General features: G+C 43.0%; 1 protein-coding gene and 1 long non-coding RNA gene across 2 annotated transcripts in view; both read left to right on the forward strand.

Moving 5' to 3' along the window:
• Positions 1-2245, forward strand: part of LOC124120289 (calcium-dependent protein kinase 31-like) — a 62866-nt gene extending 60621 nt beyond the window's left edge. The window contains exons 5-6 of the mRNA XM_048391796.1: positions 297-343; positions 2174-2245. Coding sequence (XP_048247753.1) covers positions 297-343; positions 2174-2209 — 83 coding nt within the window. The 3' untranslated portion in view covers positions 2210-2245. The remainder of the gene's footprint in view (positions 1-296; positions 344-2173) is intronic.
• An 8954-nt stretch (positions 2246-11199) lies between these two features.
• On the forward strand, positions 11200-13331 carry LOC125377776. Its single transcript, XR_007219810.1, has 3 exons — positions 11200-11259; positions 11745-11793; positions 13044-13331. It is a non-coding gene; the product is annotated as an uncharacterized LOC125377776 (long non-coding RNA).
• Positions 13332-13635: the final 304 nt, after the last annotated feature.

Below are 13635 nucleotides of genomic sequence, written 5' to 3' on the forward strand. Positions count from 1 at the left end.
GAATCTTGAGGTACTTAACGCCCAATCAAAGTGAAGGATTTGTAGGTTCTTGATCCAATCAGATTCCACCTTTCCAAAGCAGTTCGGCTTCGTGTCTTTACCCCCTAATTCGGAAATTTCGGTTTCTTCAAATGAAAACACAGGACACAAATAGTCCTTCATTGTTTCTCACTTTGTCGCCAGTTTCAGAAAATGTGAAAACTTTGGCCTTGACAGTCTCTAAAACAGATGGAATGGCTGAACATATTAGTTGTCTCCCCTCTCTGTAACCCTTGACAACGGTTTATGTATTGCAGGAAATGGGGAAATCTCGATCGCAGAGTTCAGGACCTACATGATGAACGTAAGTCATGTAACAATACATTTTTGAGTGATACCCTGATACCTATCTGCCAACAATTTTACCTTCTTCTGAAGAGTTAGGCACCGTCAGTATGACCCATGCTAAAACAAAATGGCAGCCGAGATGGGCATCTTCCTTAAAAGGACGTATTCTGTTTGGCATCGATCCTTTTGTCACTAAATTACACATAACTAGAAATAATCAGAGAGAGGATGTTCTCTTAACCAGACTTCGTCTTGGGCATTGTGGTCTTGGAGCTTATCTAAATGCTATTGATAAAGACATTTCTGCACATTGTACAGTGTGTAATCAGCTTGATAATGTAGCTCATTTTGTATTGCCAACAGTATGTTAATCAGCGTAAGGCAATGGTGGAGTCTCTAACAGTATTCAATATTGACTTCTCATTGTCTGGTATTTTATGTTCTAGGAATATTGTTCACCAATTCAGAATGTCATTCTCGCTTACATTAAAGCGTGTGGCAGTATTGATACTTTATAAAAGATCTAGGTACTTAGCAAACCTTTATTATGGGCAAGGTGTAAATGGGCCTAGATGCCCGAACACCTATAAAACATTTTAATGATCAATCATCACCTGTCTGCCAAGTTTATTTGAAGCAGATAAGTCAACTCTGAGTGTAACTAGGTTTAATGTAATAACAAATCCAAAATAAATATCAAAAGGCAATCATAAACATCGACAATTAAAACCTAACGTCGAAAATGACCTGAAAATAGAAATTCCATAATGGTGTGCAACAATCTGATAAATTACAACCAAGGAGGCCACACCTCAACCAACAGGTAGTCATTTTGGTAACTTTGGTAACCAAAACGTCATTTACTTACGAATGGCAACTGAAATTCCGTCACCAAGTTGGTTGGTTGGTTTGTTGTTTAACGCCGCACTCAGCAAAAATAAATAAATTGAACGACAATATATGGTCATGCATTACTTTTCATTCTGCTTTCTGTCCCGCTGGCATGTTTGTTTGTTGTTTAACGCCGCTCTCAGCAATATTCCAGCTATATGACGGTGGTCTGTAAATGACCGAATCTGGACCAGACAATCCAGTGATTAATATCATGAGCATCGATGCACGATCGATGACATGTAGCAGCCACGTCAGCGAGCCTGACCACCCGATCCCGTTAGTCGCCTTTCACGACAAGCATAATCGCTTTTTACGGCAAGCATGGGTTGCTGAAGACCTATTCTACCCCGGATCTTCAAGGGTCAAGGATATATCTCGTATACATCTCTGACAAAATGGCGAAGGTGTCCGGTAAAAGGATTCTTTTCAGCACATTGGATCCAGATACATCGTTCATGATTACTTCACAACAGATTGAATAACAAAGTACAACGATTTTCATTTAGGAATATGTTTTATTAAAACGTATTTAAGAAACATACGACGAGTGGGGGTTGGTTATCGTACAATAAAACACTGCAGGGGGAATAAACCATGACGGGCGCATCCTCTAGTATCATAGTGTCTCAACCCTCACCCCCCCCCCCCCCCCCCTCCCGCTTCCCGCACACACACACTACCCCCCACAAACCCCACCCCCTTCCCAAATGTAACATTTGTTTATGACCCCGTCCTTTAATTAATGACCAGTACCCACAAAATGTTCAAATTTCTACCACATTATTTGAAAAAAACTATTATTTTTTCATGCCGACCCCCCACTTTCTCCGTGTAACTTTTCCATGAACCCAAGTAACCCCCTCCCCCTCTCTTCCCCCACCCATATGTCTGGGAGAGGCGTGAACCACTCACTATGTCACTATGAGACGTGTTAACACTTCGTATGTTTCAGCTCTACACCAACTGTGTTACAGCTCACGCCAACTGATGTCCACTGTGAAATAAAACATCGTGATCGACATTCCAAATGTGTTTTGTTTGTCAGAGTGGGTAGGAGGGGTCCCACTGTGTTGGTCGACTATGAAGATGAGCTGATGACGTGCGAAGGTCCGGTGTTGTGAGGGCCCTATATTTGGACCACTGGATCTGCGTAGATAGGACATGAGAAAACATTTACATACTACAATGAAAGCCACCAATTGTGGGTTTTTTTATTAATCAGAATTACAATACTTCCATGTTTTGGATTTATGACAACACACTCTACAAAGTGTGAAGGTTTTCAGGATGCGTATCAATAACAAACACACCCACACACTTACTAACACTAACACACACAGACTCACTCACTCACACACACACACTAACACACAGACATACTAAATTACGCTTGCACTCACACGCCGTACACACACACACCAACACACAAACACACTCCCACTCAGACACACTCACACACACGTCACATACACACACTCACACATACACGCGTGCGCACGCACGCACACACACATACACACTCACACACACTCACACATACACGCGTGCGCACGCACGCACATACACACACTCACTCACACGCACACACACATACACACATACATTCACACATACTCACACACTCATACACACTATCACATACACACACACTCACATTAACTAACAAACACACATACACACACTCACACATACATGCGTGCGAACGCACGCACACACACACACACACACTCACACATACACGCGTGCGCACGCACGCACACACACACTCACACACACACCCTCACACACACACACACTCACAACTCATGGTTTCTACATAGAACGCTCCAGGTGGGGATGCGATAGTTCGACCCGGCAGTACAGACTGCGATCACGTTCTAAGTGAAGCTTTTATGACCCATTACACAGTTATCATGGTCACGGCCTATTGCTTATAAATGACATTGGTTGAAGTAACTAGTAACACACAGAGATAGTCCATGTGAGATAGTGACACTCCGTTAATTCCTGTTGCCTGGTCCAGGATCAAGTTTTGACCAAAGACTTCATGATGATTAGTTTCTGGTAACATGGGAATAGCCAGAGACGTACACACAGCTGAGATTTGTTTATAACACTGATGACAGTGCAGGGTCCGTAAATATTGATTATATATCATTTTGACGAATATTTAACATTAATATGCTGAACCGGAAAAGAAACGTCACCCCAAGTAACATTGCATGAAAAGTTGTCGTTTAAATATCTGGGTAATTTTTTATTTTTAAAAATTTAACATTACGTTGTCCGGAAAAATGAAATTGATGATAAAAATACAAAGCAGATGACAATAAAACCGATCGCCCAAACGCATCACGGCAACGGTCATGGTAACGTGAGTTCCGTGCAAATTGAAATGCACATGCGTTCCCCCATTTCTTGCCCAATAAAAATCCAGCCAGATCGGATAACATTGGTTCGTTATTGAATTGCTACCACATGCCAAGATTGACAAGAGAATCAGCGACACCAAGACCTTGGTAGCCAATACATTTCAAGTCCACGTAAGGACCATATACAGGCTCCAGCAACGGTACCAGACCACCAACACAACAGATGACCGACCACGTAGTGGAAGACCAAGAGTCACCGCCCGACGTCAGGATCGTCAGATTGTACGACAGCATCTTCAAGATCGCTTTGTTACTGCTGCGGAAACTGCTCGACAGACCATGGGGACACACCAGCGACACATTATTGCGGACACCGTGCGTCGACGATTGACGAGAAGACACCTCCACTGTCACAGGTCACACCGAGGACCCATTCTGACACCACGTCATCGCCGGGACCGTCTTCAGTGGGCAACACAGCACCAGCATTGGCGCCACCAGCAATGGAGAAGAGTCCTCTTCTCAGACGACAGTCGTTACTGTATCTCAACAGCAGATGGCAGAGAGGGAGTCTGGCGACGCTGTGTTGTTGAGAGAGGCTCGTGGGGTGGTCAGAGCATCATGGTGTGGAGTGGAATTGGTCTTGCACAGAAGGTCGGCCCTGTGGTCTTCCAGAACAACGGTCCAGGGAGAGGCAATGGTGTCACAGCAGCTCGGTACATTGATCAAGTCTTGAGACCACACGCCATACCTCATTTCGCACGTCGCCGCAACCACGAGTTTCAGCATAACAACGCCCGTGCCCACACTGCGAGAGTAGCAAGAGACTTTCTCCAGCAGAATGGCATCAAAACCATGCAGTGGTCTGCCATCAGTCCCGACTTAAATCCAATTGAGCACCTGTGGGACGAGCTTCAAAGACGGCTGAATGACGTCCGACCAAGGCCGACAACTGCAGCTGAACTGCGTCAGGCGTTCCTCAGAGTGTGGGCTCAAGTGCCTATGGCCTTCATCAACCGCCTCAACCATTCCATGAATCGACGTTGCACGGCAGTCATCAATACACATGGCGGACACACGAGATACTGACTTGTGAGGCCATCTTCTCAGAGACTAGAAGTTGTGTTTCACTTTAAGAACATTTGAGACATTAATTTCAACCTTGATGATCAGTTTTGCCAAGTTTCATCTTTTAAATATGTCTCAAAGTATGTTTACAGTGTTTGGACAAATGAGGTTTCTCATATATCTATCCATGGTGACGTTTCCTTTGCGGTTCAGTATATTTGTCGAGTACACATTCTTCCGTGGGTACAACGATAAGTTCTATTATGTTTAACTTAAAGCTACTTAAAGCGTGTATTATATCTCCATCTAGTTGGATATATCCTACAATGACACTAAAAATATCTCTCCAATCAAATTACTCTCATAAGAGAGAAAAATGATGTGCCGATTTGTGATACGAGAGATTGATATGGTGACGTCACTTCCGAAACGAAACGTTGATGGTTAATGGGTCCAGGGTATATATCACAAAGGATGGATATATAGTACCCTGGATAATTGAGGATGACCTGCATCCACAACACAACCTCATCATGACACCAACTACATCTGCAGCCAACACTACACAGACTGGACACGTCTTAGAGATATAACGAGCGCTTCTAGCAATGTTGATTTAGTTCTCTTTGTTTTAGTTTGTTTGCCTGTTTAGCGCCGCACTCGTCAATACTCTAAGTCTATGATGGGGGTCTGTAATGGTCGAATCTGGACCAGACAAGCCGGTGATTGACATCATGAGCATCGGTATTTGATATTATGATCAACGTCCTCGTAGACAGGATACGATGACATGGTATCAACCAAATCACCGAGCCTGACCTCCCGATCCATTTTGTCGCCTCTCCAATGTTGCGTGGGACGAAATCCGAACGGGACGATAACTAGGCCTATAATACTCAGGTCTTATAGTGATGCAGTAGGAATACATTAGAACACGGATATTGCGAACAAACGGATATAGCGAACAAACGGATACAACAAACTGTTACAAAATCCCCGATTTATCTCCTATATAATATCATATAAAATTTACGTATATAACGAACTTTCTACAGCGAACTAACGGATACAGCGAACTGATATCTGATGACCGAAAAGCCCATCTATCACTAATTAGTGACGTGTATAGCGAACTGAGAAATCTCACTCAGTGTATCAGGGGGCACGGGTGGCCCAGTCGTCTAAGGCGCTGCGATTCGCTGTGCAGAGTTGCGTCCCTTGGGCAAGCCAGAAACCTATGATTGTGAGTTCGAATCCCGGTTCGCCCCGAGGTTTGTCAGCACCATACCTGTGCTCGTCGGTTTCACCGAAGGGGTAAACGTCTGAGACCTGCATCACTTCGGGCTTTCCTCCCACCTTAAGCTGACACGCCGCGATATAACTGGAATACTGTTAAAAGCGGCATTAAACCCAACTCACTCACTCACTCAATGTATCGGAATAACGATGTGTACATGCGACACGTCTTGTATATACAGAAGCTTCACATCATCCTCCAAAATCACGTTTCGTGTCCCACACTACAAAGATGGTGTTTCAACATTTGCTTTTATCTAAACATGTAGTCCATGACCTCTGCTCGCGACAGTGTGTGAGGCAATCAAACAGCTGTGAACTAGAGTAGGCTGCGCAGCATTCCTTTCCAACACATTTCATAAGAGATAATACTTCCAGTGTAATCTAATGTAATATTTTCACGTCGAAGTACATGCCTGGCAGTCGTGACCACCTCCAGCACCACGTGTACTGTCAACATTTGCTAGTTCTTGTATATACCCATCCCTCGTCACCACCTCCAGCACCACGTGTACTGTCAGCACTTGCTAGTTCTTGTACATACCCAGACCTCGTCACCTCCTTGTATATACCAAGAACTCGTCACCTCCTCTAACACCACCTGTACTGTCAACACTTGCTAGTTCTTGTATATACCCAGACCTCGTCACCTCCTTGTATATACCAAGAACCCGTCATCTCCTCTAACACCACCTGTACTGACCACACTTGCTAGTTCTTGTATATACCCAGACCTCGTCACCTCCTTGTATATACCAAGAACTCGTCACCTCCTCTAACACCACCTGTACTGTCAACACTTGCTAGTTCTTGTATATACACAGCCCTCGTCACCTCCACTTATACCACGTGTACTATCAACACTTGCTAGTTCTTGTATGTACCCAGCTCTCGTCACCTCCTCTCATACCACGTGTTATGTCCACACTTGCTAGTTCTTGTATATACCCAGCCCTCGTCACCATCTCCAACACCACGTTAGCTGTCAACACTTGCTAGTTCTTGTATATACCAAGAACTCGTCACCTCCTCTAATACCAAGTCTACTGTCAACACTTGCTAGTTCTTGTATATACCCAGACCTCGTCATCCCTTCTAACAACCTGTCCTGTTAACACTTGCTAGTTCGTGTATATACCCAGCCCTCGTCACCTCCTCTAACACCACCTGTACTGTGAACAATTGCTTGTTCTTGTTTATACCCAGCCCTCGTCACCACCTCTAACACCACGTGTACTGTCAACACTTGCTAGTTTTTGTATATACCTAGGCCTCGTCACCTTCTCTAACACCACCTGTACTGTGAACACTTTCTAGTTCTTGTATATACCCAACCCTCGTCATCACCTCTAACACCACGTGTACTGTCAATACTTGCTAGTTCTTGTATAAAATCAACCCTCGTCACCTCCTCTAATACCACGTGTACTGTCCACACTTGCTAGTTCTTGTATATACCCAGCCCTCGTCACCATCTCCAACACCACGTTAGCTGTCAACACTTGCTAGTTCTTGTATATACCCAGACATCGTCACCACCTCTTACACCACGTGTGCTGTCAACACTTGCTAGTTCTTGTATATACCCAGACCTCGTCATCCCTTCTAACAACCTGTCCTGTTAACACTTGCTAGTTCTTGTATATACTCAGCCCTCGTCACCTCCTCTAATACCACGTGAACTGTCATCACTTGCTAGTTCTTGTATATACCCAGCCCTCGTCACCTCCTCTAATACCAAGTGTACTGTCAACACATCTTAGTTCTTGTATATACCAAGACCTCGTCATCCCTTCTAACAACCTGTCCTGTTAACACTTGCTAGTTCTTGTATATACCCAGCCCTCGTCACCTCCTTTAATACCACGTGTACTGTGAACAATTGCTTGTTCTTGTTTATACCCAGCCCTCGTCACCATCTCCAACACAACGTTAGCTGTCAACACTTGCTAGTTCTTGTATATACCCAGACATCGTCACCAACTCTTACACCACCTGTACTGTCAACACTTGCTAGTTCTTGTATATACCCAGCCCTCGTCACCACCTCTAACACCACGTGTACTGTCAACACTTGCTAGTTTTTGTATATACCTAGCCCTCGTCACCTTCTCTAACACCACGTGTACTGTCAACACTGTCTAGTTCTTGTATATACCCAGACCTCTTCACCTCCTCTCATACCACGTGTACTGTCAACACTTGCTAGTTCTTGTATATACCCAGCCCTCTTAACCTCCTCTAACACCACCTGTACTGTCAACACTTGCTAGTTCTTGTATATACCCAGACATCGTCACCACCTCTTATACCACGTGTGCTTTCAACACTTCCTAGTTCTTGTATATACCAAGACCTCGTCACCTCCTCTAACGCCACGTGTACTGTCAACACTTGCTAGTTCTTGTATATACCCAGCCCTCGTCACCACCTCTAACACCACCTGTACTGTGAACACTTGCTTGTTCTTGTTTATACCCAGCCCTCGTCACCACCTCTAACACCACGTGTACTGTCAACACTTGACTAGTTTTTGTATATACCTAGACCTCGTCACCTCCTCTAACAAAACGTGTACTGTCAATACTTGCTAGTTCTTGTATAAAGCCAGCCCTCGTCACCTCCTCTAATACCACGTGTACTGTCAATACTTGCTAGTTCTTGTATAAAGCCAGCCCTCGTCACCTCCTCTAATACCACGTGTACTGTCAACACTTGCTAGTTCTTGTATATACCCAGCCCTCGTCACCTCCTCTAACACCACGTGTACTGTCAATACTTGCTAGTTCTTGTATATACCCAACCTCGTCATCTCCTCTAACACCACGAGTGCTTTCAACACTTGTTAAAGTACGGTCGGAAATGGCAGAAAACTGCTTTTGCCTGTTAAATAAGGATATAATTTTTCACAGAAAGTTGTTATTGAAATATGGAGTAACTACAGATCGCCCTACCTGTGGTTTGAAGTATTTCAGTCACAAGGAGTCCTATCGACAAGTTAAAAGAAGACAAATTCGAAAGAAAGTATAATGTAGTCTTCATAAAACATCTAATCCACACACAAAAATCATTTTAAGAAAATTCTAAAATGACAAAATGACGATGCGTTTGTTTTGTTAACATTGCTCCCATGAAGCATGTTACATAACACTTGCACAGCCATAACCATGGTACACGATCTGTAATGGGAAATGTATACAAGTTCTTTACACTTAGAGAGATAGAGGGAAATCATTTATTAATTCAGATAGGTTGAATTACCGAACTGCCCAAGTTATTGGGTTTTCAGTTCATACCATCAAGCCTACGGTATGATAAATAAAACAAAACAGGTATAGGGGTGGTCTCAAAAACAAAACTGGGACGTAAGAGGATAGTAGATAGCTGTGATACAGGGTGATTAGGCGTATAGTGTACAAGCTTTATGAGCAGAAGGTAACCCTGACTTGTAGTAGAATCAGGGAGGAATTAAAGATACAATTAATGTCAACTGCATTAACTATTGCCCTCCAAGAGATGGAATTTCGATACACTGAGCATGGCAATGTCAGAGCACTTTTCAGGGGAAAATATTCCATCCTGTTTATGAGGTCACATTATCTCCGAACCATTTATAACTATCACAGTCACGGCGTCCAGATAATTTACCTTGATGAATCATGCCACTGACTACATGTGGAAAAGCACCCATGGTACCATCAGATAAAGGTAATCGTGTCATTGTTTTACACGCTGCAACCCATGATATGGGACTTATTGATGGATGTGTGCTAGTTTTCGAGGCGAAAAAGAAAACTGATGAATTTCATGAGGAAATTATAGGAGGTGATTTGTTCATAGAATGGTTGGAATTTCAGCTATTCCCCATTTTAAACAACGCCAGTGTCATTGTCATGGGTAACGACAGTTAATATAACGTCTGGGAATCAGATACTGTCGCCCAAACCATGAGTAGACTGAAGGCGACCATACAGGAATATATGACATCGTCGGTTTCAGACCATATCAAACGAAAGTTCAACTCATGTAGAAAAAATCGGCGGAATAAGAACACGACATATGTGCTGGCGGCACAACACGGTTACGTTGTGTTACGTACGCCAGTCAGACATTGTGAGTTCAACCCTCTTGTGCCCATTTTGGCCAAGTGTAAAGAGTTCGTGGCAAGACATAACACGACATTCAAAAGTACAGATTCATATACGTCATCAGCGGAGATAAATGCAACCTCAAGAAATCATCTGTAGAACAACAAATACTTCTGGATTCCAAAACCGCAACCTTTCAATACGCATCCCGTTTCGTAGCTCTTAACTATTCCATCATGAGGTCATTTGTTTCCAAGCAAATTTAATGCAATATATATCCTAAATTGCTACCCTACCTACGCACATGTCAATTAAGTACAATAACAGCAATATTTTGAGACCACCCCCAACTCGGTGACATGTGCACCTGGGAGAATGCACGGGACGGTGTGAGGTCATCACCTGGGGACAGGTGTTAGGTAATTATCTCAGGTTATAGGCCATTTCATACATGCATGACAACACACGAATATTTTCGAAGTTTATCATCATTTTACCTGTAAAAGTACATTTTGAGCGTAATCACAGTGCCAGTTAGGACAAGTTAGATTAGGGCAATTCGCGATATTTTAATATATGCTCTTTTTATAGTCCTTTGACTCGTATTTATTAAATGAAGCCAGAAAAGCAGTTTTCTAGCATTTCCAACAGAACTCAGCCACCGAATGGCCACGTCTTAGAGATACGACAAGCGCTTCTAGCAATGTTGATTTAGATACTCTTTCTTTTAGTTTTTTTCACGCCGCACTCGACAATATTCTAAATATATGACGACGGCGTGTAATTGCCGAGGCTGGACCAGACAAATCGGTATTTGGTATTATGATCAACGTCCCTCGCAGACATGATACGATGACGTGGTAGCATCGGGCCTGACACCCCGATGCACTGAGTCGCCTCTCCAATGTTGCTGGGGACGAGACCCCAACAAGACGATACTCGGGTCTAATAGTTCTACAACAGGAATATCGGAATAACGATGGGTACATGCGTAGAATAAATCCCCAGATACTTCTTGTACACATCCTACGTGACCCACTACATAGTTTGGGATTCAACATTTTCTTCTATCTAAACATGGAGTCCTTACCTAACATGCTGTGTTAAATCTGCTGTGAATTAATTAAGGTACTCCATCTGCACCACTCCCTTTGCAAGACTTTATATAAGAGATAACACTTCTAGTGGAAGATCCCGCTTGAACACTTCAACAGGTAATGTATGAAAGTAGTGAGAAAACCTTTCATGTTAACTCGATGCTTGCATACCTACAACTATTGTACTGTTAATACAACCTTTTTCTGGTTCTCGTATATACCCAGACCCTGTCACCTCCCCTAACACTTGCTAATTCTTGTACATACCCAGACCCATCCACCTCTTCTAACACAACGTTTACGGTCAACACTTGCTAGTTCTTGTACATACCCAGACCCCGCCACCTCTGCTAACACCACGTTTACGGTCAACACTTGCTAGTTCTTGTACATACCCAGACCCATCCACCTCTTCTCACACCACGTTTACGGTCAACACTTGCTAGTTCTTGTGTATACCCAGACCCTGTCATCCCCTTTTTTACCACACTTGCATACAACCACTGCAGACATTTTACTATGACACTCATGTTCACGGCGGTCACAGTTCTGTGGGTGTACAATGAGAAGAGTGATAGACTGATGTTCCTCACCTGTTTCAGCAACCATGATAGCCCTCCTCCTTCTACTCGGAACTGCGTCGGTATATGGGTGAGTGTTATGTGGTACAATGTGCAACATCTCAATAGTTCTATCAGGCAATGTGTCTGTATATGGGTGAGTGATGTGTGGTACAATGTGCAACATCATAACACTACTATCAGGAAATGTGTCTGTATATGGGTGGGTGATGTGTTGTACAATGTGCAACATCTCAACAGTTCTAGTCTTCAATATGTCTGTATATTGGTGAGTGATGTGTGGTACAATGTGCAACATCTCAAAAGTTCTAGTCTCCAATGTGTCTGTATATTGGTGAGTGATGTGTGGTACAATGTGCAACATCTCAAAAGTTCTAGTCCCCAATGTGTCGGTATATGGGTGGGTGATGTGTAGTACAATGTGCAACATCTCAAAAGTTCTAGTCTCCAATGTGTCTGTATATGGGTGGGTGATGTGTGGTACAATGTGCAACATCTGACTAGTTCTATCAGGCAATGTGTCTGTATATGGGTGAGTTATGTGTGGTACAATGTGCCACATCTAAACAGTTCTATCAGGCAATATGTCTGTATATTGGTGAGTGATGTGTTGTACAATGTGCAACATCTCAAAAGTTCTATCAGGCAATGTGTCTCCAGGTCTTGGGTAAGTAATCCCTCCAATAACATCGTCACAATAGCTTCTCCAGTTCTTGGGTAGTTAGTTCCATCCCCGTCACAAACACAGTCTTAAGGATTTAGATAGGTACTTTCCCACGATCTTTTTTAGCGGCCTAAAAAAACACCAATTTTAGTTGAACCTTTGTTTCCATTGATTATTTCTGAGAAGAACTGCAAAATTGTTGATGTGGCCTAAAACAACATTCACTCACCCAAGAGATAGGGACTCATCTTCAGTTCCGTACACAGTTTCAAAGATGTAAAATAAATAAATAAATTGAACGACAATTTGTGGTCATGCATTGTTTTACATTCTGCTTTTCTGTCATGCTGACATGTTTGTTTGTTTGTTTGTTTGTTTGTTGTTTAACGCCGCTCTCGGCAATATTCCAGCTATATGACGGCGGTCTGTAAATAATGGAATCTGGACCAGACAATCCAGTGATTAATATCATGAGCATCGATCATCGACGCACTTAGGATCGATGACATGTATCAACCATATCAGCGAGCCTGACCACCCGATCCCGTTAGTCGCCTCTTACGACAAGCATAGTCGCCTTTTAGAGCAAAAAGGGGTTGCTGAAGACCTATTCTATCCCGGATCTTCACGGGTCTCATGCTGACATGTATTTGTAGGGAAGATGAGGACATGAATGAGATAAGTGAAGAAACCGGCCTCCCCCTCTGAGCCACGAGGAACTGAAGCACATGGTGATGAGGCGCATCAATAGGTCAACCGGAAAAGCGCAGTCAATCAACCCCAATCCAGTCAAGGACGCCAATACCCAGAGGTCCCCTCGGATACCAAAGTTCGAGGTCATTCAGCCAAAATAACTTGCTTGCATGACAGACCATTAGTGTGAATACATGTGTATTATATATATAAAACTTTAAATTCAACTATTTGATTTGATAACCGTTATAAGGTGGTATGTGGTTATGTATTATTTCTAATAATTTACAGTTTTATCAACAATTTGTTTGTAATTTTTAATTGTTTGCTATTATATGTAGGTACACCCAAATGTGCAATAAAAACTGATGGTTAGATTTGTTATACAAAACATTTTATCTAAGAATTTTATTGTTTAAAGGACCGCCTCCGTGGCCTAGTGGTAGAGCGGTGACATCCATCACAAACACATGCAAAGGCAAGTCAATTATTTCACCCGGGAACACATGGTACAAGTCAAAATAGGTACTTGCATCGGACCAAATGTTTGTCACT

The sequence above is a fragment of the Haliotis rufescens genome, unplaced genomic scaffold (genome assembly GCF_023055435.1).
Source record: "Haliotis rufescens isolate VD_foot unplaced genomic scaffold, xgHalRufe1.0.p SCAF_99, whole genome shotgun sequence".
Taxonomy (NCBI): domain Eukaryota; kingdom Metazoa; phylum Mollusca; class Gastropoda; order Lepetellida; family Haliotidae; genus Haliotis; species Haliotis rufescens.